General features: G+C 45.1%; 1 protein-coding gene across 2 annotated transcripts in view; it reads right to left on the bottom strand.

Annotated features, from left to right (window-relative positions):
• Window positions 1–21999, bottom strand: part of DLGAP3 (DLG associated protein 3) — a 1216386-nt gene that overhangs the window by 13402 nt on the left and 1180985 nt on the right. For both annotated transcript variants that reach the window (XM_085648009.1, XM_085648010.1), the window contains 2 exons: window positions 16356–16447; window positions 10798–10941 (listed from right to left, as the gene is read on the bottom strand). In XM_085648009.1, the coding sequence (XP_085504135.1) occupies window positions 10798–10941; window positions 16356–16447 (236 nt within the window). The remainder of the gene's footprint in view (window positions 1–10797; window positions 10942–16355; window positions 16448–21999) is intronic.

Here is a 21999-nt window from a genome sequence, read left to right as displayed (position 1 = left end):
GGGATGCCGAGGATGAGTCTAGCTGTGGTGTTCTGTATGGTCTGGAGTTTGCAGAGTAGAAACTTGTTGATTCCCACGTAGAGGTGGTTTCCATAGTCCAATCTGCTGGTTATGAGAGTGTGGGTGACGGTCTTTCTTGATTTGGGGGGATCCATTTCAAGGTCTTCTAAAGGATGCTGTGGGTGTTGAAACAGGCGGAGGCAATGGCTTTGATCTGTCCGGTCATGGAGAGGGAGGAGTCGAGTACAATGCTGAGATTCCGGGCATGGTCCGTCGGGGTGGGCTGCAGAGGGTGGAGGGCCACCTGGTGTTGTCTCATGCAGAGGGGGAGTGACAGAAACCTTTCTGAATCCTTTCTCACTTCGAGTACAGAAAAGATATGAAGAGCCACTGATGTGGACACCAGGTTTCTAAAAGAGTTTTCCTTAGTGGTAACGGCTGCAAAAAATTAAGTTAATGTAACTGCTTCACCTTTACTAAATCCTCCTCAGATTGAACTCTTTGGAAAGAATACTTGCCAACTGCTTGGAAACATTGCTAAAGCTGCCTGTATTCAGCTTTGTTAAGCCACTATGACCATTCTTTTTGGGATTCCATGGCCCAATTTATGGAATATCCTCCAAGAGAGAAAAGAGAAAGCTTCATGGAGGATGTCAAGCAAATGATGTTAATGTCTTATAGCTTTATTGGTGTAGCAAGGGATATTTCAAACCTAGCTACCAGTGGCTCACGCCTATCTTAGGTGGTAGGGTGGCAGCAGGGGGGGGCAGGGGCTTGGGGAGGGGGCTTGAAATAATATAAAAGAAAAAAGAAAACTTACCTGCTGCTCAGCTCCCGCTAGTGCCGCCTCGCTGCTCCTCTTGTTGCCTCCGGGCTGAAAGGGGATGGGACCTCAGGGCACAGGCCCCACACCCAATCCAGACGCTTCTTTTTTCATGAGAGCAGCCCCAGAAATGGTCTGAGAGGCTATGTTTGCCACTCAGATGGTGCTTTGGAGCCTGTGCCTTTTCTCCAACCCGGAAACACAGCCTGGTTGGAGTAACATAAGTGGGCATGCGTGTTTGGCCGGCCTAGGAAGGCCGGCCAAGCACACATGCGCACTTATGAGTGAACTTTACTCCTCCTCCCTGACATGCCTGACCCTGCCCTATAGGTATCGTATTGCGGGGCTCAGACAAAATAAATAAAATGACAATAACTTTGTTATTGTCACTTTATTTATCATCTGCTGGCACAGGCTGTGGGGCAAAGCTCTTCCGCCATTGCAGAGGAGCCGTCCCTGTTAGCGACAGCAGATGTTTGCCATTCCGTGGGTGTGAGACATTCTTTGTGGCTTAGACAAAGCTCTTTACCCCAACAAGTTCAGCAAAAAATGCTGAAATTGCTGTTTAACAGTTCTTTTCTTTTCAGATCTCAGGCAGATGAGGAGAGTCAGAAGATGAAATCAGAGGGGGGCATTTTAAGTCATGGGGTTAGAAAAGAATTTCCCTGTATTCAGTTTCGGTCCTTCAGAATGAGCAGGCAACACTCACACATACCTTCTCTAGAAGGCAACAGATGGAGCAAATACATCACCATCTGCAGTCTTAAATAGCAAAAGCCTTTTTGTGGAAGAGGTAACAGTCAGAAGCCCTCTGCTGCCTCAAGGAAAGCACATACAAAGCAATGGCTTCTTCTCTCTGCCACCACCAATGGGCACCCAGAGGGCATAAGTATTTCCGGCATCTATAGACATGGAAGGCAATTACAAAAGATGTGGGAGAGCTAAATAGAGTACAGAATGGGTAAAAAAATCTGATTTTCAGTACCACTTCTCAGAATGGGTAAAACATTAGATTTTTTACTACCACTCCTCCGAATCTACAAGGCGGCTCAAATCCTGCAATGCTGGACCGGCCATTTCAGCTCTCAGTACTCTTGGAGAAAGGTATGAGAGAGTCAGTGCAGGGACATCAGTTGACCAAAAGAGTTTACTTGTGCTGTTTCCTTATCAACAAGAGAGGCCCCAAACAAGACTTCTATCCCATTTTGGATTTGGAAAGAGCAAGCAAATAGATGACAAGAGAAAAATTTAGGATGCTGGCTCTCCTTCAAATTGTTTCCACATCTTCAACAGGGAAACTGGAAGTGCCGTTAAAATGTTCAGGATGATTATTTTCATATGCCCATATGTGCACATCAGAGATTTTATCTGAGATTCAAAGTTGGCATAGCACTACCAATACAAAGGTCTTCCTTTTGGACTGAAGCCAGCTCCCAGGAATTTTTCAAACATTGTAGCAGTTGCAGTGGCTTACCGCCATGAAAAGAGAGTGTCTATTAGCACCTGGATGACTGGTTATTCAAGGCTAAACCTATTTTGCAAACTAGGGAACATATCATCAAGAGGGGGCGATAATTATCGCTAAGCGCACTTAGCGCTAGGATAATTATTGCCTGCTACCTCTATTTCATCGCTGAGATAGCGCGCTATCAGCGACGCTTATCTCAAAAGCGATAAAAATACCAGCGATAGCTACATAATGTGCGATCATCGCTGGAAAACCAGCGATAATCGCACAAAAAACAGGCGATACCTTGCTGATAGGACAGGATGGACTTAGCCATTATATCCACCTTCCATTGGATATAATGGCTAAGTCAACCTGAAAGCAGGTGTAAGGAAAGTAGCGATAACTAAGGTTAGCGCTACTTTTCTTTTCACTCTGCATGTTAGCGTGCAGCTTGATAATTGGAGAAATGTCGGTTAGCAACATTTCTCCAGTTATTTTGGGGAGGAACGCCCACTTTGCATCGCATTAGAGATGCAAAGCTGGGCGTTAAGGGAAAGGGCGTTGAGGCATGGAAACACGCGTTAGCGTGTCCATGGTGATAGGGTGATACAATTATCGCCGCTTTCCGGGCGAAAACGGCCGATAAAGCGGCGATAATTGTCTTGATGATATGCCCCAAGGTTTTCCCCTGACTGTGAAAAACTCATCATTAGTCCTACTCTAACTATTTCATACTTTAGAGAGTCCCTAGGCACGGAAAAAAACCCATGTCTCTTTCTCAAGACATATTTCTTTGCGTTCATCAGAAACGCCTACAACTCCGAACCATGCAGTACCTTTAAGTTTGTCTCTTCTGGGATCCATGGCCTCATCCATCACTCTAGTGTTGGATGTAAGGTTACACATGAGATCTCTGCAAGCAATATTCTGAAGATCGCTGGTGCCAGAAGTCACAGAGTTGGGATGACAAGGTACAGCTGTCATGTCATGCCCTCTAATCCTTGAGGTGATGGTAAAAAAAAAAGAAAACCTTGTGGCTGGAGTGCCCCTCGTCCTGTGCTTTCTTCGCAGACCATGGTGACGGACGCCTCTTTAGAAGTATGGATTGCTCAAATGGACAATCTTACTACTCAATAGTTGTGGTATCAATGGGGAATGGATACCAAATCAACTTGTTTACGGTGGGTGTGCTCATTTTGCTCTAAAATCCATTCCGAGCGATGAAGCTAGCTCCTTTTCTTCTTCAGATGGATAACATGTCAGCTATGTGATATCTAAACAAGCAAGGGTGTATGAAATCCAGAGTCCTCTCCAAAGAGGATCGGATGACTTGGCGCTGGCTGCTTGCAAGGGGAATACAACTGACTGTGAAGCATCTTTCAGGACTTCGAAATGCAAAAGCAGATGGATTCAGTTGTCATTTGCTGGAACAGCATGAGTGAGAAATAAACGATGAGGGGTTGTCAGACATATTTTCTTGTTGAAGCATCCAGGAATAGATTTGTTCACAGCAGAAGAAAATGCAAAATGCAACATTTAAACACCTCCAGATTTTCAGAACCTCAGTCACTGGGTAATTGTTAACTTTTGATAAGGTGGCCGAGAGGATTTCTCCACACATTTCCTTCAAATCCTCTTCTGTCTAAGGTGATCAGCCTGTTCAGACTCTGCAAGGCGAAGATGATTCTCATTGCACTGGACTGGCCCTGTCAATGGTGGTAACCGGACCTTCTTCAGATATACATTCTGCCACACAAGAGATTTATGATGGAATTTTCCATCTCAGTCTACCACCACTCAACTTTACTGCCTGCCTCCTCAGGTCATCGCGTATGGACATTTGAAGTTAACTGATAACCGTATGGCCGTTCTGAGGGAGGCAAAGCACCCTCCTACAAGGTCTTTTTATACACTCCATTGGAGGAGGTTTTGGATATGGTGTGTCAACAGGCAAGTGGGCTTGGGAACAAGCCAGGAAGTGACAATATATCTGGAAAACGTTGCTTTGCAGATTTCTTTTAGTAGAATGCATTTGGCTGCCATCATTTCTTACCGTAAGTAATTTTTTTCATCATTCCAGTGATGAAGGAATTTCTGGAAGGTCTTATGAAAGTGTTTCCTCTAATTACATGACTTCCTCCACACTGGAAATTAAATGTAGTTCTCTTTAGTTAATGGGACCACCTTTTTAACCATTGCACTAAGTTGATCAACGCCACCCTTTATGGAAAGTGGCTTTATCATTGGCAAATACTTCTACCAGAAAGGTGAGTGAGATTTATGTTGTCTGTACTGATGAACCATTACATTTTTTCATTGCAAAAATTTGGGGGAGAATTCCCACATAAATCAGACTTAGTCTTTGCCTATGTTTTTCCCAAACCCTACGTCCCAGGTACAGAGGGATTTGCATACTCTCGAAGTTAAAAGGGCAATGTGATATTATTTGGACAAGACTAAAGAGTTTTGTAAAGTCAAGCTACTCTTTGTTAATGAAGGTGTTATCTGGACTGGTTTAGCCTAGTCTAAGCAGACTATAGATAGGTGGATAGATTCTTGCATTGTCACCTGTTATGTGAAAGCTAATAGACCCTTCCCTGGTAAGACTAAAGCTAACCTTACTAGATGAAAGGTTGCTACTGCAGCTTTGTTAAGGAATACCCCTATTCCTGACACTTGTAAAGTAGGCACTTGGAGATGAGCCCAGGCTGTTCCTAGGCATTATTGCCTGGATGCTGACTCTGGAATGGCTACCCTGGTGAGTCATCTGCCTAAAGGTTAATCTCTTTGGCTTTGATTGCACTGTTAACGTTGGGCTTGATTGCTACTGTAGTCTGCATTTTATGAATATAAGAGAAAATGCCATGGCGAAGAATGAAACATTACTTACGTGTGTTCCTAGTTCATCGCCATGGGTATTCTGTCTGACTTAAAAAAACGCCCTTCCCACAGTGATTACGCTGAAAACGGCGACTGTTCTTATATATTTTCCTAATGATATAAAAATGGACTGTCTAACTGAACTGGTTTTGATGGCACAGTGTAGGCTGCCAAGGTTCTGAAAGAGGCAGCTTTGAATTACACTCTGTGTACTATTTTTTATATTAAAGTAATATTTCCTGTTTTTATTTTATGTTGCTTAAGCAATTTTAAGTAATATTTCTCAGCCAAATGTACTGCTGTTTATACCATTTTGGTTATCTGGAAAACAGTAAATCTTTCTAGGTTATGCATACTTTCTTTTATTGATTGGGCTGGGAAACAAAAGTTTAAAAAAAAATGTGTTCTGGGATCTCGCACATGCACTGAGATATCCTAGCCTTTATGAATTTACGATTTCAGATGGAAAAAAACTAAGTTTACAGGTAAGTAACATTTCCTTTCTTCCTCTCTATTACATAACTACACAATATTTTCCAACCTCTTCAGGCAAATTTTTCAATTTTCTCTTCTCCCTAACCTTACCAATCTGCTTTTTTCACTCCCTAATTCTAATTTTGAAACACCCTGGGCTCCCATTACACTTTTTTCTGTGCACTTCCTTCTCCAACTCTTCTCTTTTGGAAAACACTATATTGTTTTCTGCTGCTCACCACTCACTTCTGCATTCCTTTTCCATTCTTGTCCCAAATCTTAAAAATACGAAGGAATTCATCTGCACCTGGAGATTTACAACCTCACTTGATTCTAAACCTAATCATTTTGGAAATTCAGAAAGGTTTCCCAGGGTATGCACGTTCCCAGAGTATCACAGGTGTCCAGAGATATTCTGTGAAGATTGTTTGTGCATTTGCAATTATGATTCTGCTAAGGCATTTTCACTAGGGGTGGGCGGAATTTGCGGAATTAACCTTCGCAAATTATCGCGAGAATGTTTAAAATTATCGCAAACAAGCAGAAATATCGCAAAGATGCGGAAGTTTTTTTCCGGCATGTTCGCGAGATTTTCTGCATGGTTGCGGGTCGCCAACTTACCCATGTGGTTGCTTGCGGGCGCGGCCATCTTGTTTTGAGTTGTTCTCGCGGTGCATGATCGCGAGAAGAAAGACGTGATCGCGCGACGCATGACGTCACTGCGGGCGCGAACTGTCGCGAGACAGCGCAAATGGCTAAAAACAATACAACATCTCATGGAGAACGCGACCGGATCAAGAAAACTTGTCGGCGAACGCAGGGATTCAGGTAAGGCGATCGCGCGCGCGCGAGAATGTATCATTTTACAGCGCGAGCAAGAAACAAATTATCGCCAAGCTGCGGAAACCGGAATTTTTGACATTTTCGCGCTCTCCGCGGAACGCAAAAATGTCAAATTATCGCAATTTCCGCGAACGGAACGAAATTATTGCCCAGGCCTAATTTTCACATGCACAGTTTTTTGCACAGTAGTGAATGAGGAAATGCCACATTTATGCTTTTGTATTTTGAGCACCAGTGAAAATAATTTTCCTCATGGCGAAAACCAGCCTCCTACATTCCAGGACTTTGGGGGTGGTTTCATTCACCTTTCCACCCTGGCAAGGAATTTACTTCTACTTGTTGTAGAAATAAATCTATGTCCTTTTCTAAGGTGAAACTAGACAGAAAGAATGCCTGCAAAGTTGTAAGTTAGTAGGTGTGCACAACTAATCAGGTTATATCGGAATCTTGGAACAGCCACTTCACAGTTGCTAACCGTTCTTGAGAGTAACTTTACTGATACTAAAAATTTCATGTAAGTAAACCCTTTTACAAGTGTAAACCCAACTTTTTTATTTTGCAAAAAGTGGTTTTGCATTTGTAAAAAAAAAAAGCTTATGTTATGTTATTGGATTTGTAGAGCGCATGACGGGGCGTCCCAGCACTAGATCCGCAGGTAATGACCAAAGGGCGAGGAGGTAACAGAAGAAAAAATCAAGGGAAGAGCCAGGTCTTAAATGTCCTCCTAAAAACCTCAAGGTCCTGTAGGTTCCTGATAGTGCTCGGGAGAGCATTCCAGAGAGATGCAGCCAAAACTTGGAGGAGCAGCCACCCGTCCGGGCTCGTCTGACTGGGGGGGAAGGGCATAGCAGATGTTTGTACAAGGAGCGGAGGACGGGTTCCGGTACATAGGGGATGAGAAGATTGGCTAGAATGGAAGGGGCTTGGGCATAGAAAATTCTGTGAGCAATGCACAGAGATTTGAATTTAATTCCTTTTTCTACCGGGAGCCAGTGTAGTTTATGTATGTATTTGGACGTGGGGCAAGACCTCTGGAGGGTAAAGAGGGTATGGGCAGCAGCATTTTGCACCCTCTGTAATCGATTGATGCCTGCCTTATTGGCACCTAGATACAGAGAGTTACAGTAATCCAGTCTAGAAAGGATAGTAGCCTGGATGATGGTTTGGCGTGTTTGAGTGTCAAAGAAACCGAGCAGCGGCTTCATACCACATAAGAGTCCATAGCAGCTACCCGCCACTGATTTTGTCTGTGCCTGAAAGGTAAGTGCACTATCTAACCACACGCCCAGGATTTTCACGGTATCCTTAGGGGTGGGAGAGACTCCCAACGCAGTAGGCTACCACTGATTACTCCAAAGATGTGTATCCCTGCCTATGAGGAGGATCTCTGATTTACTTGCATTCATGTGCAGACAGTTGGCTATCATCCATTCCGCAATAGCCATCATGTAATTTCGAAACTTGGTGGTGTGTTGGTCAGAGGTATTGGATAGCGAAATAAGCTGAGTGTCGTCAGCATATGAGACCATGGAAAGGCCCCTGCTTTTTGCAAATTCCGCCAGGGGTTGAACATAGATATTTAATAATGTTGGGCTCAAAGCCGAGCCCTGGGGAACCTCATGATGAACAAGCTGCTTCTGGGAGCCATAGGGTAGAGAGATTACTTGAAAGGATTTGTCTGATAGAAAAGATACAAACCAGTTGAGAGCAGTGTCTCTTTGAGGCGCTGCAACAAGATTTTATGAGATACAGTGTCAAAAGTGGCACTAGGGTCGAGGAGAATCAGTGCAGAGGTATGGCCTTCATCTAAGGTGCTCCGCAGTTGTTCAGTCACTGCCAGCAGAGCAGATTCAGTGATGTGGCCAGGTCTGAAACCGTTCTGCGCCGGGTCTAGAATGTTGTTGGCCTCTATACATTTGATAAGGATAGAGTTAATGGAGGACTCTGTGACTTTCACCGCAAAAGGGGGTAGAGAGATTGGGCGAAAGCTTTCACGTTTGGAAGCATCCAAGGTAGGCTTTTTTAGCAGAGGAATAACCTTGGCATGTTTCCATGAGATAGGAACGACTGTAGATGCTAGGGACAGGATTATCAATTCGCAGAGCGTGGGTAAGAGTAGGGGTAGGAACTATAAAAGCTGATCAGCCTTAAAAGGATCAGCTGGAGATCCTGATTTAATTTTGTAGAAAAGAATCCTCACCTTTCTCACAGGATAGTGCTCGGAAGAAGGCTAAAAGAGTACCCGAGCAACCGGTGTGATCAGTACGCTCTTCACTATTAATAGTGGGCGGAAAATATTTGTAGATGTCCTCATTTTTTTTAACAAAAAAAGTGGCTATGGCCTCACATTGACAGTTGGAAAGAGTGGTGGAAGCCCTAGCTGATGGAGGATTTTTATTATCATTTAGCAGAGAGAAAATACTTTTAGCCGGATTGTTACTGTTCTTAATTTTTTCCGCAGTATAGTCAGCGCGTGACTTCCGTATAGATTTATGATAGGTCTTGACGGCAGATCAATTTTGTAGTTTGAGAGCAGGATCATATTTGCATCTCAACGCCCGTTGAAGAACTTTACAGTTTTTTTTCATCTGGTTTAAGCTCTCGTATAGCTCTCTCATATAGGGAAGTGCTATAGAAATAAGAAAGTGGTCAGCCCAGGCCATATGAGTAGACCTGGGAACATATTGTAGTAATTGGCAGGCTGCAAGATTTGCCAGAAAGTCGGCAATCTCACCGTTTTGGCAGTCCTCAAGGTGGAGATTAAGATCCCCTATGATATTAAAGTTAGTGCACTGCTCGTCACGTTTCTCAATTTATCAGTTGCTCAATTTCACCTTTTAACATACTTCTTTCATTCTCTTTTTCTTTGTCCCTCCTCTGTTTCTCTTCCCATTCCATCTGTGTCTATGACAGATGCCTTCTGCAACCAAACCCTTGAAATAGATCCCAACGTCTCTGCACTGTGTATGGTCACCTTTGTAGCAGGATCGTTGCGGAATGAGAAAATCCACAAATGTCTCCCATGAGTTAAAAAAGAGCTCTCTGTGCATAGAGGATATTAGTTACATTTACCCAAATTTGGGGCGGGGAGTCTGTCTTTGGAAATAGCTCTCACACTGAGAGCCCACAGTAATCCTGCTACTGTAGCAGCTCACACTGTGGACACAGGAGCTACTTTGCAATGTAAAATGATCATTAGCCAGGCGGTGAACTCAAACTTTGGTTAAAGCTTTGCAGGTGGGGTGGTGGGTTGGGGGAGATGGTGCATCTGCCGCACCACCTGCAATAAAACTGGCCCACAGAAGTTTAAATGAGGACGTAGCAAGGACGTGGCACTTTTTAAGGACCCAAAGACATAGGGGCTCATTTATGAGCCCCTGCGTCACTTTTGCGCCACCGGTGCGTCACTTTTTGTGACGCACCAATGGCTTAAAACATGCGCCATGTTGCGCCATATTTACGAAGTGACGCATCTAGGTAGATGCGTCACTTCGTAAACCCCTGCACTACATTATACCTGCGCCAGGTATAATGTATGCAGGGTGGGCGTTCCCCCGCAAAAAAGGGTCATAGGAGTGGCGCAGCAAAATCTATGAGATTTCGCTGCGTCACTTCTAGGACACCAATGCGTCAAAACCTTACGCCTGCCTCATGGCAGGCGTAAGGGTGACGCAGGCCCTTTCACATGGGGCTTGCCCCATGTGAAAGGAACATTGCTGGAGTTGCGTCAGGCTTCCGACACAACCCCAGCAATGCGCCACTTTTTGCGCCGTCAGATACGTCAGTTATACTGACGTATCTGTCCTTCCTTGCGACATGATGCGTCATATTATAAATATGACGCATCATTGGTGTCGCAAGGAGGGCGCACTGAGAAGTGACGCATCGCTGCTTTCACGCAGCGATGCGTCACTTCTCATAAATGAGGTCCATAGTTTTCAGAGTTCTGTTGGGGGCGCACCCATTAAATCTGGTGCTCCAATATGCTGGGTACTCCACATGGGCAATATTATGGAGAATCAAGAGTGCACTGAACTTCGCTCTTGCTACTGCATAGTCTTTACAGTGTGGGAGAGATATGCTTGTTACTGCCTACTCCAGCTCACGATTCTGCGTCAGTCTCCTGTGGGTACGTTCGTTGTTCATCCCCTATTAAAGCATGAACTTACATATGATTTTGGCTAGATACCCTCTTCATCTAGAAGGCTGAACCTGATAACCTCTTAGTAACACAGAATCTGGTTCGGTACTCCCGACCGCTCATGTTTACCTGGTAGTACACTATGCTCCACAAACATCATCATTCATTCATCATTTACAACTGTACCTTTGGCTCCAGGAGGGTCCACCCATTGTTCTTCAGCTGCTGAAGCTCTGCAAACTTTAGACTAACATCCTCAAAAGAAAGCTGAAGGAGGTCCCAAAAGCCAGCCAGATCCTGCGAAGTGGGAATCGGAAATGCATTGGGGTCCTGGAAGGAAAGGAGAAGGGGTTAAGAGCTAAATCAGAAGCACACAGAGAAGGAAGGGGAGCAGTCCATGGTGGCATGGTGGAAACCAGGAAAAACAAACTCTAGGAACAAAGACATTACTTGGCTGAGGAAAAAGTACCACAGAGTGAATAACAATGAGGAGACGAGCTTTTCGACAAGTCAGTGCAAAAAAGGGCGACCAAAATGTTGTTAGAATAAGGATGAGAGTAAAAGACAAAAGGGAACAGACAGAAAAAAGACAAAGACTGAAAAGGAAAAACAGAGCAAGAAGCCTGAGAAGAATATTATATTAGTCATGAGAATGTCGATGAAGGAAGACGCAAAGAACCAGAAAGTAAACACAGAAAGAAAAGAGGAGGTGAAGGTGCCAAGAAACAGTAAATTAAAATTACACAATGAAAAGAATGAAGACATGAGGAATCAGAAGACATTGACAAAATATATGAAGAGTGAAAAAATGCCAGGAATAATGAGACAAAGGGGAAAACGAAAAAACAAACATGTAGAACAATGGGCTGTCATTCCTGGAATAAACATCCCTGAAATTATATAAATGTTCTCCTTTTGTCGTGCACTGGGAACTATGTGGAAGCCCCTGCGGCCGGCAAGGAAGACTATATTGCAGCTGGGAGTTGCTGATAGAGGTCTTTTGGTGGTGTTCGTGTTGGTGGTGGAGGTGGCTTGGGGTGGGAATCCGTACAGTCAGAAATACAGGTCTGACTGCAATCATGATACATATCCCCTGGACGGTTTCCCTGTCATAAATACTCCTTTCAAGAATTGATGCCTTCCGTTCTATTGCCAGCTGCTTTGGGAAGATCTGCCGTAGACAGGCTCAGACTGAGCTATGGATATTGCACGTGGCATAACCTGTTTTTGGGCCCTTCTGTAAAGATTGGTGTTACAATGCCTTGGATAGGAGAAGAGCTGCCAGACACTGGGCTCTTCACAGAGCATGTTCCCATTAGTAGGCGTGTATTACTTTTGGAAATTCAAAAGTCAGGAGTAAGCACCCCTACTCAGAAAAAGAATTGTTATTCAGGATTCCTAAGACAAAGACTAAGGTGCTTTCTACGAGGGTCAAAGAAGTGCATGTACCGGAGAGCGGTGAGCCTCTCCTGTACCTTAACTCCCAACCCTGACTTTCTGAGAGCCCCATTCCTTATTCCAGACCCGGTTACAAAGGTTTTATCCAATTTCAAACTTTGTCCTAGGATTGTGCCCTAGTGACTAAGGTATACACTGATACTCAACAATTTGAGTCTTCTGCCCATGATGTGCAGATGCAGAGATAGCACAGTGTAAAGGTGGGTAGGACCCTAACCCTAAGAGTCATTGCTCTCAGCAGGTGGGAAACAGTGAGTTGCCCAATTCTGGGAGTACAGCGACAAAATAAACAAACAGACTTTAGCCAGCTGTTTGTGAGATATGGACCTCAAAGTTGGGTAGCAGAAGGTCTATCAAGATCTATTTTTGGTGCTACCACATTTCCAATATCATAATTTTTCCCCTCTTGGACTGCGACCAGCATCCCATCTCTCCCTAACCATACACCTCCCATTCATCGACCTCCAGATCGCTGATGTTATGTGGGACCTAGAACTTGCTTTGAGGCTAGCTGCTTTTGCAAACCACACATCTTCCTTTCTGTAGGTTGGGAATTCCAAGTCACTTTTCTATAGTGGGTTTGAAAGTTACAGTCAAATTGTCAGTCACCGTTGTTTGAAGTCACTGAGTTGTACCCTCTTGGGGGCTAGTAATCTTGAAGAACCTGCAGTATATTACAGAATGCTTTATGCATTAGTAACAATCTATCAGCCACATATATGCCTTGAGAACCATACAGATATTATCAAATAATCAGTATCTCCAGCGCACAAGATACAATACTTCCATAGACTTGCACTTTATTCTTGTTATATTATAGCACCTTAATGTTTGGGGCGGTTTCTCAGCTTCAGATGTACTATGGCCTTTTGCTTTTGTGTTCCTCAGTTCCACCCTCCTACATCTATTATATGTAATGAAAGGTGTGCTGCTTTTAAAAGATACAGTTGTGACTGGACATTGATTTTATTGGATGCTACACCTCTTGCAGTAAGGTTTGACTGCTTGACGTAGCTACTACTGGAGAGTCTATTTTATACAAACATTGGCAAACCAATCGGCCTGGCTTTAATGTGCTAAGATTAATGTTTACATTAAAGCAAGACCTATTGACCTTGGCTCCAGTTGGTTATATCAATGTGTACATGCAAGAGGTTTTACTCATGTACATGTTGCTTCAATGCCTAGAAACTATTTCTAACCCACTCCCAGGAACAAAAGAACGCCCATCTCTCCTTACAATGAAGAAGTAATATGGGCAAACAAATGCAAAGTATAAAGGTTACAGTAATGGGTGGGTGATGTAATATGAGATGTTACACCAATTATGTCAATAGCAGCCAGCATCACGATTGGGCTGTGCTGTGAGAATAGTTGGGGTTCACCCAAATGATAAAAAAAAAAAATCCACATTGGTAAGACTCGAACTTATCACCCCTAAGGGTATCCAGGCGCTGGGGGCCATCAGCAAGTGTGGGGGCCGGTTTAGGACTGTATGCTGCTGGTTGCGTGTCTCAGGTAAGCCATATTGTCTATGTTTCTCATCTAATGCATTTTTCTGTTTGTTTTTATGGTCTACCCCGGCCCGTGTCGTCTTCATGCAGCGTCATGCAAGGAGTGCTTTGCCCGGTATGTATGATGCTGTTTGCGGGTCTTAGGTAAGCCATCTTGTCTTTCTTTCTCATCTAATTTTTTTTTCTGTTTCTTTGTCAGGTCTACCCCGGCCCGTGTCGTCTCCGTGCAGCGTCGTGCATGGAGTGCTTTGCCCGGTATGTATGCTGCAGGTTGCGTGTCTCAGGTAAGCCATCTTGTCTATGTTTCTCATCTAATGCATTTTTCCGTTTCTTTAAATGTTTTAAAAACAAAAACATAAACAAAAATAATGTCATGAGCAATGCGAATAGCTCTAACTTTAACAATGCCGAGACCATTGCATTGTAAATGTTTGTTTAAGACTATGCAGTGATAAAAGAGAACTAGCTACTCTTAAAAAAAAATAAACATTCACGGAACATTTGCGTATGGGGTACCTCTACGTTTGTGTAGTCTGTGAAATATTAATGTTTTGTAACAAGATTTCAGTTGCACAACACTAATACATCCCCCTCCTGCTGGAAGGGATGCCCGAAACACGCCCCTTCCAAATACTAGCCCTGTATGTAGTTGCAAACCCAAATTGCAATTTAGTAATTGGTTACCAAATCGCAATTTGGGTTGGGTACATACAAAAAAGCCATTTTGGGATCGCAAGTTGTTTCATTTAGCAAATTGGACCTTTTGCTACCGCAAAATACCGTATTAATACTTGCCCAGGATGAATAGGTAGAGCCAAACTATAGAAAAGTTGTAAATAGAGAAATTGAGAAACAAAGAATAAAACACAGTACAGGTAGAAACAATAATTCTTAGTTTTAAATGGATTCACCAACAAAGAAATGTGTTCGATAATAAGGAACAAGAAGAGTAAATGAGAACCATAACTTGGATAGTTCCATGGATTTTGTCTTAGGACCACATAGATGTTAATCTAAAGTGATGAACTTGCGGTCTCCTATTTTGCTTTATCAATATTCAGAAATTTTGGATCACCTTTTTGGAAAAACATGACACACATCTTGGATTTCATTTATTATATATATTTGCATGGCAATCCCCCTAAACGTCCTGTGTTTGTTTTTTAATTTTGGTTCCCTTTCCCTTTGAATGTTTTACCCTGCTGCGTTTCCATCTTTGTTCCTTCATGCGTACAGAGGAACCTCTGTGCCCACTGCATGATCTTTTTTATTTTTTCTATATCCCTTTGTTTTTTTCTTTTATATTTATCCACACTGTACTTCCTGTACCAACTTAACTTTCACCATTGCCTTTCTCTTACCCATATTCTTAACCTTTTTAACTATCGGTACTCTTCCAGGTTATTATTTTTAATGTCTCAGTATAATTATCCTAATATTTTTTATCTAGAGACAATTAAGATTTGAAAAACAGGTTGCCACATGAACTTCCATCATGTAACTTAATTACTTGGATGCTGAGTTTAGTAACTGTTCAGGTATTTTCTTGAAATTTCACACATACTTACCTTGCATCACACAATTGAATAGAAAGAATCAGGCCGTTAAAACATTTGCCAAACATGGAGTATAAATGAAAAGACAATTGGCGAGGTGAAGAATACATCCGGTAACCCCTGTATTATTCTAAGGTTGGAGGTTCTGAAAACTACCTCAGGATGTGAGATGGTATACCCCAGTTTGAGCTTTTGAATATATAAGATAAATGTTCTGTTTGTCGAGCATTACTAACGTCTCGCTGTGATAGGAATAGGCGCACAAGAGATATGACGTACCATGTGGAAAATACATTCCCACCATAAGCATTACTCCAACCTTTGCAAGTAGTTGGTTCCGAAGTTATTAACCCTTGACTCTGTGATCTTGAATTCATCCAATCTTGAACCCCAGAGGAGCATCTGGTAATCAAACATGTCCCACATTTCATTTGTTAAGGGTGCATCTAATGTATACCAAATACACCTTTTTCTCAAACTGTTATTTATGTTTTCTCGCAATGAAATTAAAGATAATTTGATAATATCCTTATCGCTTTCATAAAAAGAAGAGACAATGATAACTGGATCTGCACTTCTTTGATGGTAGGACATTGGAGGACAGTAAGTGTGTCACCTTCCACAAAATACAAAAATCGATTACTCTGCCTGCTGTTTATAACATATATATTTACTGTTTATACATTTAAATATACTTAATTGGTCATTGAGAGAAGTGAAAGCACCAATCGCCTTAGCTCTGTTATACAAGGCTAACCCACTGCAGGCCCTATTTAAAAGACTGAAATCATTTTGCATGATCAAATGCAGCGAGTGATGCAAAATATAGTTTTGACATCCATAATTCAAGAGATGGAGGAGTGCAACGTTTGTTTGTATTAACTAAAAACATTTACTGAACAAGTTAAAAGGTAAAAAGGTTCCGAAAATAAGAAAGCCATATTTGATCAATGTAGGGAGGTAATCAATAACATCCCTCGTCGAACTCTGGATTAGGGAGAAAGGCATTTTTGACAAATTTTCTCTAATCAGAGATTACCACTGAGTGGATTAAATGCAAAATCTAAAACAATTTCTGCATAACTGATCAAGTAGACACACAGTTCAGGCTAGTAACACTATATGCAGAAAAACACAGATTGAGTAGCAAGGGCCATGCCCAAAGGCACCCATCAAATTCAAGCAGTGCCACAATAGCGCATCAAGAAATGCTCACCATGTTCTGTTGGCAAAGATGGAAAAACTGTTGCACTTTCTGGGACATGAGCAGCTGGGCACTTCCAACCGCACTCCGTATCTTCTCCAAAACTGCAAAAAAAAAACCAGGCCAGACCATCAACATCTTTTCATCCAGGTTTATGCTTGGATGGTATCCATACATTCTAAGCTAGAAGCGTGGTGTTGGATATTCATGGTGCACGTGCTACTTACATTAAGGGTACCCATTCATTCATTCAATCTTAGAAGCCTTCCAGTTGTAAGTGGCTCCGAGTTACACCTTTGCCACATGGGGATCATGAACATGGCAATATGCTCAGAGCAGTCTTGCAATTACAATTATCAACAAAGCCGCAGATCTACTCCTGTTGAGGGTTTTAGAGTCCTAATCATGGAAGAACTCAAAGGCACAAGCATTGGGATTGTACCAGGAGGATAGAAACAAGGCTGAACCTCACAGTTTAAGGCAGTGAAATTGGATGGAGAGGGTACGGAGAGGTCTTCAGCTCCACTGACAGGTTATGGAAGTGGATCATCAGGAAATTGATAGGCCTGGGATGCCCGTGATAGCAGCATGTAACTAAAAGGATGTGAGGGAGAGATTTGCATTTTAGTTAACTGGTCATGGAAAGGAGGAGGGACCTACGACTCCCAATGACAGACACTGGGACTCGATCAGAAGGAAAAGACAGCTATGCCTTTGCCTTTAATATTAGGTATCAGCAGAGGATAAGGAGTGAAAGCAACATTGCAAAGTTTGCTGGTAGCTTCAAATTTTCTTTTATATTTGCAAGCATTTTGCCAGATCCTGAGGATCAAGGAACCACCGGGCACATAAATGTAGCCTTGCCATATGTCTTCATCTTGCCCACATCCATTGGGATACACATTGTCAAACACTTACTGTTGGAAACAGCCCACTCCCACTCCGCAGGGTGGTGGTGGACCTTCCCGACACAACGGGGTAGCTTGGCTCGAGTGGTCAGGAAACAGGCGCAGTGCTAAGCATACAATATACCCATACAATAACCATGCGTGCATCCGTTCCAAAAACGACTCTACACCGTAAAAATTATGAAAATATGCTTTCTTTATCTTTCTTCTCTTAGTTGCTGATTGGGAAAATAAATAACAATCACAGTATATACATTTTAAATAGAGCAGGTCAAATAAATACTGGCTGTTTGCTGAAATAAATAGGGGTGATCATAAATAACAGGGCATAAATACAAGTGCAATATATACAGTCAATTAAATACTTTGAGGTAATAAATACTGTACTAATAAATACTGTCCCAATAAATACTGTACACCAACAAGTCCTGTGGACCTATAAATTCAGTGCAGCAATAAATAGATAAGCACTTAATAAATACAGTTTCCTCAATAAATAATTAGAAGTATACAGTACACTTTGTGAATCAGATGGCACTTCAATTCTTAAGGGCTGATTTGGCCCAGGTACAGCTTGTAGGGTGTGGAAGGCTTGAGGGGGGCTACTCCCTGGCTGAGGCAAAGGCTGAGGCCTAAACTGAGGTAGATCAAAAGGGGGGGGAAATTCCAATGCCCTGGCTTCCCTCTCCACACAACCTCTCTAGGTTAGTCCCAGTTCACCCCAGGCACAGTCAGGTGGGTTTCAGCACCTCCCTAGCCCCTTAGAGTAGTCTCTCAGGTCTCCACAGGGCCTTAGGCGCCCTCTACTCCACTTACTGCCCTTTTCTGATGTTCCGACGCCGCTGGAGTCGTGTCGACGCCGTGAGGCGGTTCCGGTTCGGTCTCGGCGGCCTCGGCACAGTGTCAGTTCTTTGACGACGCCGGTAGGCGGTTCCGGTCCGATGTCGGTGGCCTCGGTTCGAACTCGACCTCCGATTCGACGGCGTCGGGCAGTCTCTTCACACGATGTCGACTTCGGGCGGCTCCGGTCCGATGGCGCTCTCGGCTCCGATGACGTCGGCCGGCCTGGCCTCGCTGTCGACTTCCGGCGACTCCGGGGTGCGATCCTCACCCCCGACCTCCGGTGTTCCTCCTTACAGGTTCCGGGCGACTCCGGAGTGCGATCCTCACTCCCGACCTCCGGTGCTCCTCGACCTCGGTCTCCGAAGACTCCGGAGGGCGGACTTCACTCCTCCGATGACGCCGCTCGCTCGACCTCGGTTCACCTCCTTCTCGACCCTTGGTATTCCACTCGACCTCCGCCGGCGCCCTCTTACGACCTCAGGCGGCTCCGGGTACGACGTCTGCTACCTCAGTCAGCGCCGCTTCTCCACCTCGGGCTCCAGGTCTTCGGCTACTCGACGCCAGGCTCCAGGGAAACCAGTTCTCAGGTCAGAATCTTGCTGTCTTCTTGTTTCTAAGGCCTGTTCCTGCTGTCCAGGTCCTTAGGATGGTTTTCTGTCTTCTTCCCACACAGGGCTACAGGCTGGGATCCATCAGTAGGGACAAGTATCAAGGGTGGGTTTATGGACCCCACTCCAGGCACAAGTTTCCACCCCTGCTGCTTCACTCCTTCCTCCTTCAATGTTGTGCTCCTTTCTCTTCACCAGTCAGGTGCCAACTGCCAGCTCCAACTGCCAACTGCTTCTCTTATCCTCCCAACATTCTAAACGGTTTCCAACTGTCACACAGTTCTGGAATCTCCTGGAAGGTTCTGGAAGGTGCTGGTAGGTTCCAGTGGATGCTGGTGATGTCATGGGAGGCCACCATTTTGTGCTTCAGGCCCTCAGACAGAAGTTTCAGGGGTAGCTAAAATGGCTCCCTGAATCTGTAGCAACACGAAAAAGTCTGGTGGTTCCCAATAAAAAGGAAAAATTCAAACAGGGTTTGAGGCAAAAGTGGGACAAAATAAATAATGATGAGGAGGGACCACCCAAAGGGCTGACAGGTCTAACACGCGTCCCCCCCAGCTGAAAGTGGGGAGAGCTACCCAACCCCTTGGGAGTTCTCATCACTAAGGCGGAAATACCTTGAGAGACCGTCTGCATTGGCGTGGTCCACTCCAGGCCGATGTTCCACCTGAAAGTCCATCCCCTGTAGGGAAATAGACCACCTCAACAACTTGGGATTCTCCCCCTTCATTTGCATCAGCCAACGAAGGGGTCGGTGGTCGGTCTGAACCAGGAAGTGCGAGCCAAACAGGTATGGCCGCAACTTCTTCAGAGCCCATACCACTGCAAAGGCTTCACGCTCTATTGCACTCCACTTCTGTTCCCTGGGAAGTAGTCTCCTGGATAGGAAGACCACGGGTTGATCCAGACCCTCTTCGTTGAGTTGCGATAACACTGCCCCAATGCCATGTTCTGATGCATCTGTCTGGACAATGAACTTCTTGGAAAAGTCTGGGGCCCTTAAGACCGGGGCCTCGCACATGGCTTTCTTCAATCTCTCAAAGGCTTGCTGACAAGCCTCCGTCCAGACTACCCGTCGAGGTTGTTTCTTGGACGTGAGCTCCGTGAGAGGGGCTACGATGGTACCGTACCCCTTCACGAAGCGGCGATAGTATCCCGTGAGGCCCAAAAATGCTCGGACCTCAGTCTGTGTCTTGGGGGGTTCCCAGGCCATGATGGCCTCGATCTTCGCCTGGAGGGGCTGCACCGTTCCCCTACCCACCAAGTGTCCAAGGTACACTACCGACCCCTGCCCGATCTGGCACTTGCTGGCCTTGATCGTCAATCCAGCTTGTCTCAGGGCCTGGAGAACAGCTTGCAGGTGACGCAAGTGATCCTCCCAGCTGTTACTGAAGACGGCTATGTCATCCAGATAAGCAGCAGAGAAACTCTCCATCCCGGTGAGGATCTGGTTTACCAGGCGCTGAAACGTGGCAGGTGCGTTCTTGAGCCCAAAGGGCATCACACAGAACTGGTAGTGGCCATTGGGCGTGGAGAAGGCTGACCTTTCCCTTGCTCCATCAGTCAAAGAGATCTGCCAGTACCCTGAAGTAAGGTCAAAGGTACTTAGATATTGGGCAGCTCCCAGCCGGTCAATTAATTCATCCGCCCTAGGGATCGGATGTGCATCAGTCTTTGTCACTGAATTCAGTCCCCGGTAGTCCACACAGAACCTCAGTTCTGGTTGGGCACCCGGTGGTGCAGCTTTCGGTACTAACACCACCGGACTGGACCAGGGGCTGCTAGAAGGTTCAATCACTCCTAGCTCCAGCATCTTAGTAACTTCACTATGAATGCTGGCCTTCACCTTGTCTGACATCCGGTAGATCTTGGACTTCACAGGTGGGCTGTCTCCTGTGTCCACGTCATGGACGCACAGGTGAGTCCTACCCGGGACAAGGGAGAACAACGAGGAGTACTGCCCCAGGACCTGGCGACAGTCCTCCTGCTGTTCAGGAGTTAGAGATGGGGAGAGAATCACTCCCTCCACCGACCCATCCTTTTCTTGAGACGCAAACAGATCAGGGAGAGGCTCGCTTTCCACGTCCTCTCCTCCGTCAGTCACCATCATCAAGATGACTTCGGGCCTCTCGTGGTGGGGTTTGAGGCGGTTGGCATGCAGCACCCGCAGGGGCTGACGAGGGGTCTTCAGGTCCACCAAGTAGGTAGCCTTACCCTTCTTCTCCAACACCTCAAAGGGTCCTGACCAGCGATCCTGGAGGGCACTAAGCTCTCCTGGTTCGATCACCCACACCTTCTGGCCAGGCTCCAACTCCACCGGGTGAGCGTTGTGGTCATACCACGCCTTCATTACTGCTTGGCTGGCTTCCAAGTTGTCAGAAGCTTGCTTCCACAACTTAGCCATTTGGCTCCGGAAGGCCAGCATGTAGCTCACCACATCCTGGGGGAGCTTTCTGGGAGTTCTTTCCCATCCGTCTCTCACCAGGTTAAGAGGTCCGCGTACAGGGTGCCCATACAGAAGCTCGAAGGGGCTGAAGCCCACTCCCTTCTGTGGCACTTCCCTGTAAGAAAAGAGTAAACAGGGTAGGAGGACGTCCCATTTCCTCCGCAGGCTTTCAGGCAGACTTCTGATCATGCCTTTCAAGGTTTTATTAAACCTCTCCACCAGACCATTGGTCTGGGGGTGGTAAGGAGTTGTGAACCGGTAGGTCACTCCACACTCCTTCCACATTGCCCGCATATATGCTGACATGAAGTTGGTCCCCCTGTCGGACACAACTTCCTTGGGAAAACCCACTCGGGTAAAGATTCCCATCAGGGCCCTAGCCACAACAGGTGCTGTTATGGTCCTCAGAGGTATTGCCTCTGGGTACCGTGTGGCATGATCCACCAGAACCAGGATAAACCTGTGACCAGCTGTAGTTGGTGGATCTAATGGACCCACAATGTCGATGCCCACCCTTTCAAAGGGGGTGCTAACGACAGGAAGTGGTTCCAGGGGAGCTTTCAGCTTCACCCCTGTTTTCCCACTGGCTTGGCAAGACACACATGTCCGGCAGTAGGTATCGGACGACACTTTCATCTGAGGCCAATAAAAGTGTGGGACAAGACGGGCGAAGGTCTTGTCTTGCCCCAGGTGTCCTGCCAATGGTATCTCGTGAGCCAACTCTAAAAGGAAGGCTCGATAACGTTGAGGAACTACCAAGGCTCGTGACGATCCATGTAGGGGTGCCTTGGGTTCACTGTAGAGGAGGCCATCCTCCCAGTAAACACTGTAGTTCCCTTCAACGTTCCCTG

Source organism: Triturus cristatus, chromosome 3_2 (genome assembly GCF_964204655.1).
Source record: "Triturus cristatus chromosome 3_2, aTriCri1.1, whole genome shotgun sequence".
Classification (NCBI taxonomy): Eukaryota; Metazoa; Chordata; class Amphibia; order Caudata; family Salamandridae; genus Triturus; species Triturus cristatus.
This window is presented reverse-complemented; position numbering and strand designations above follow the sequence as displayed.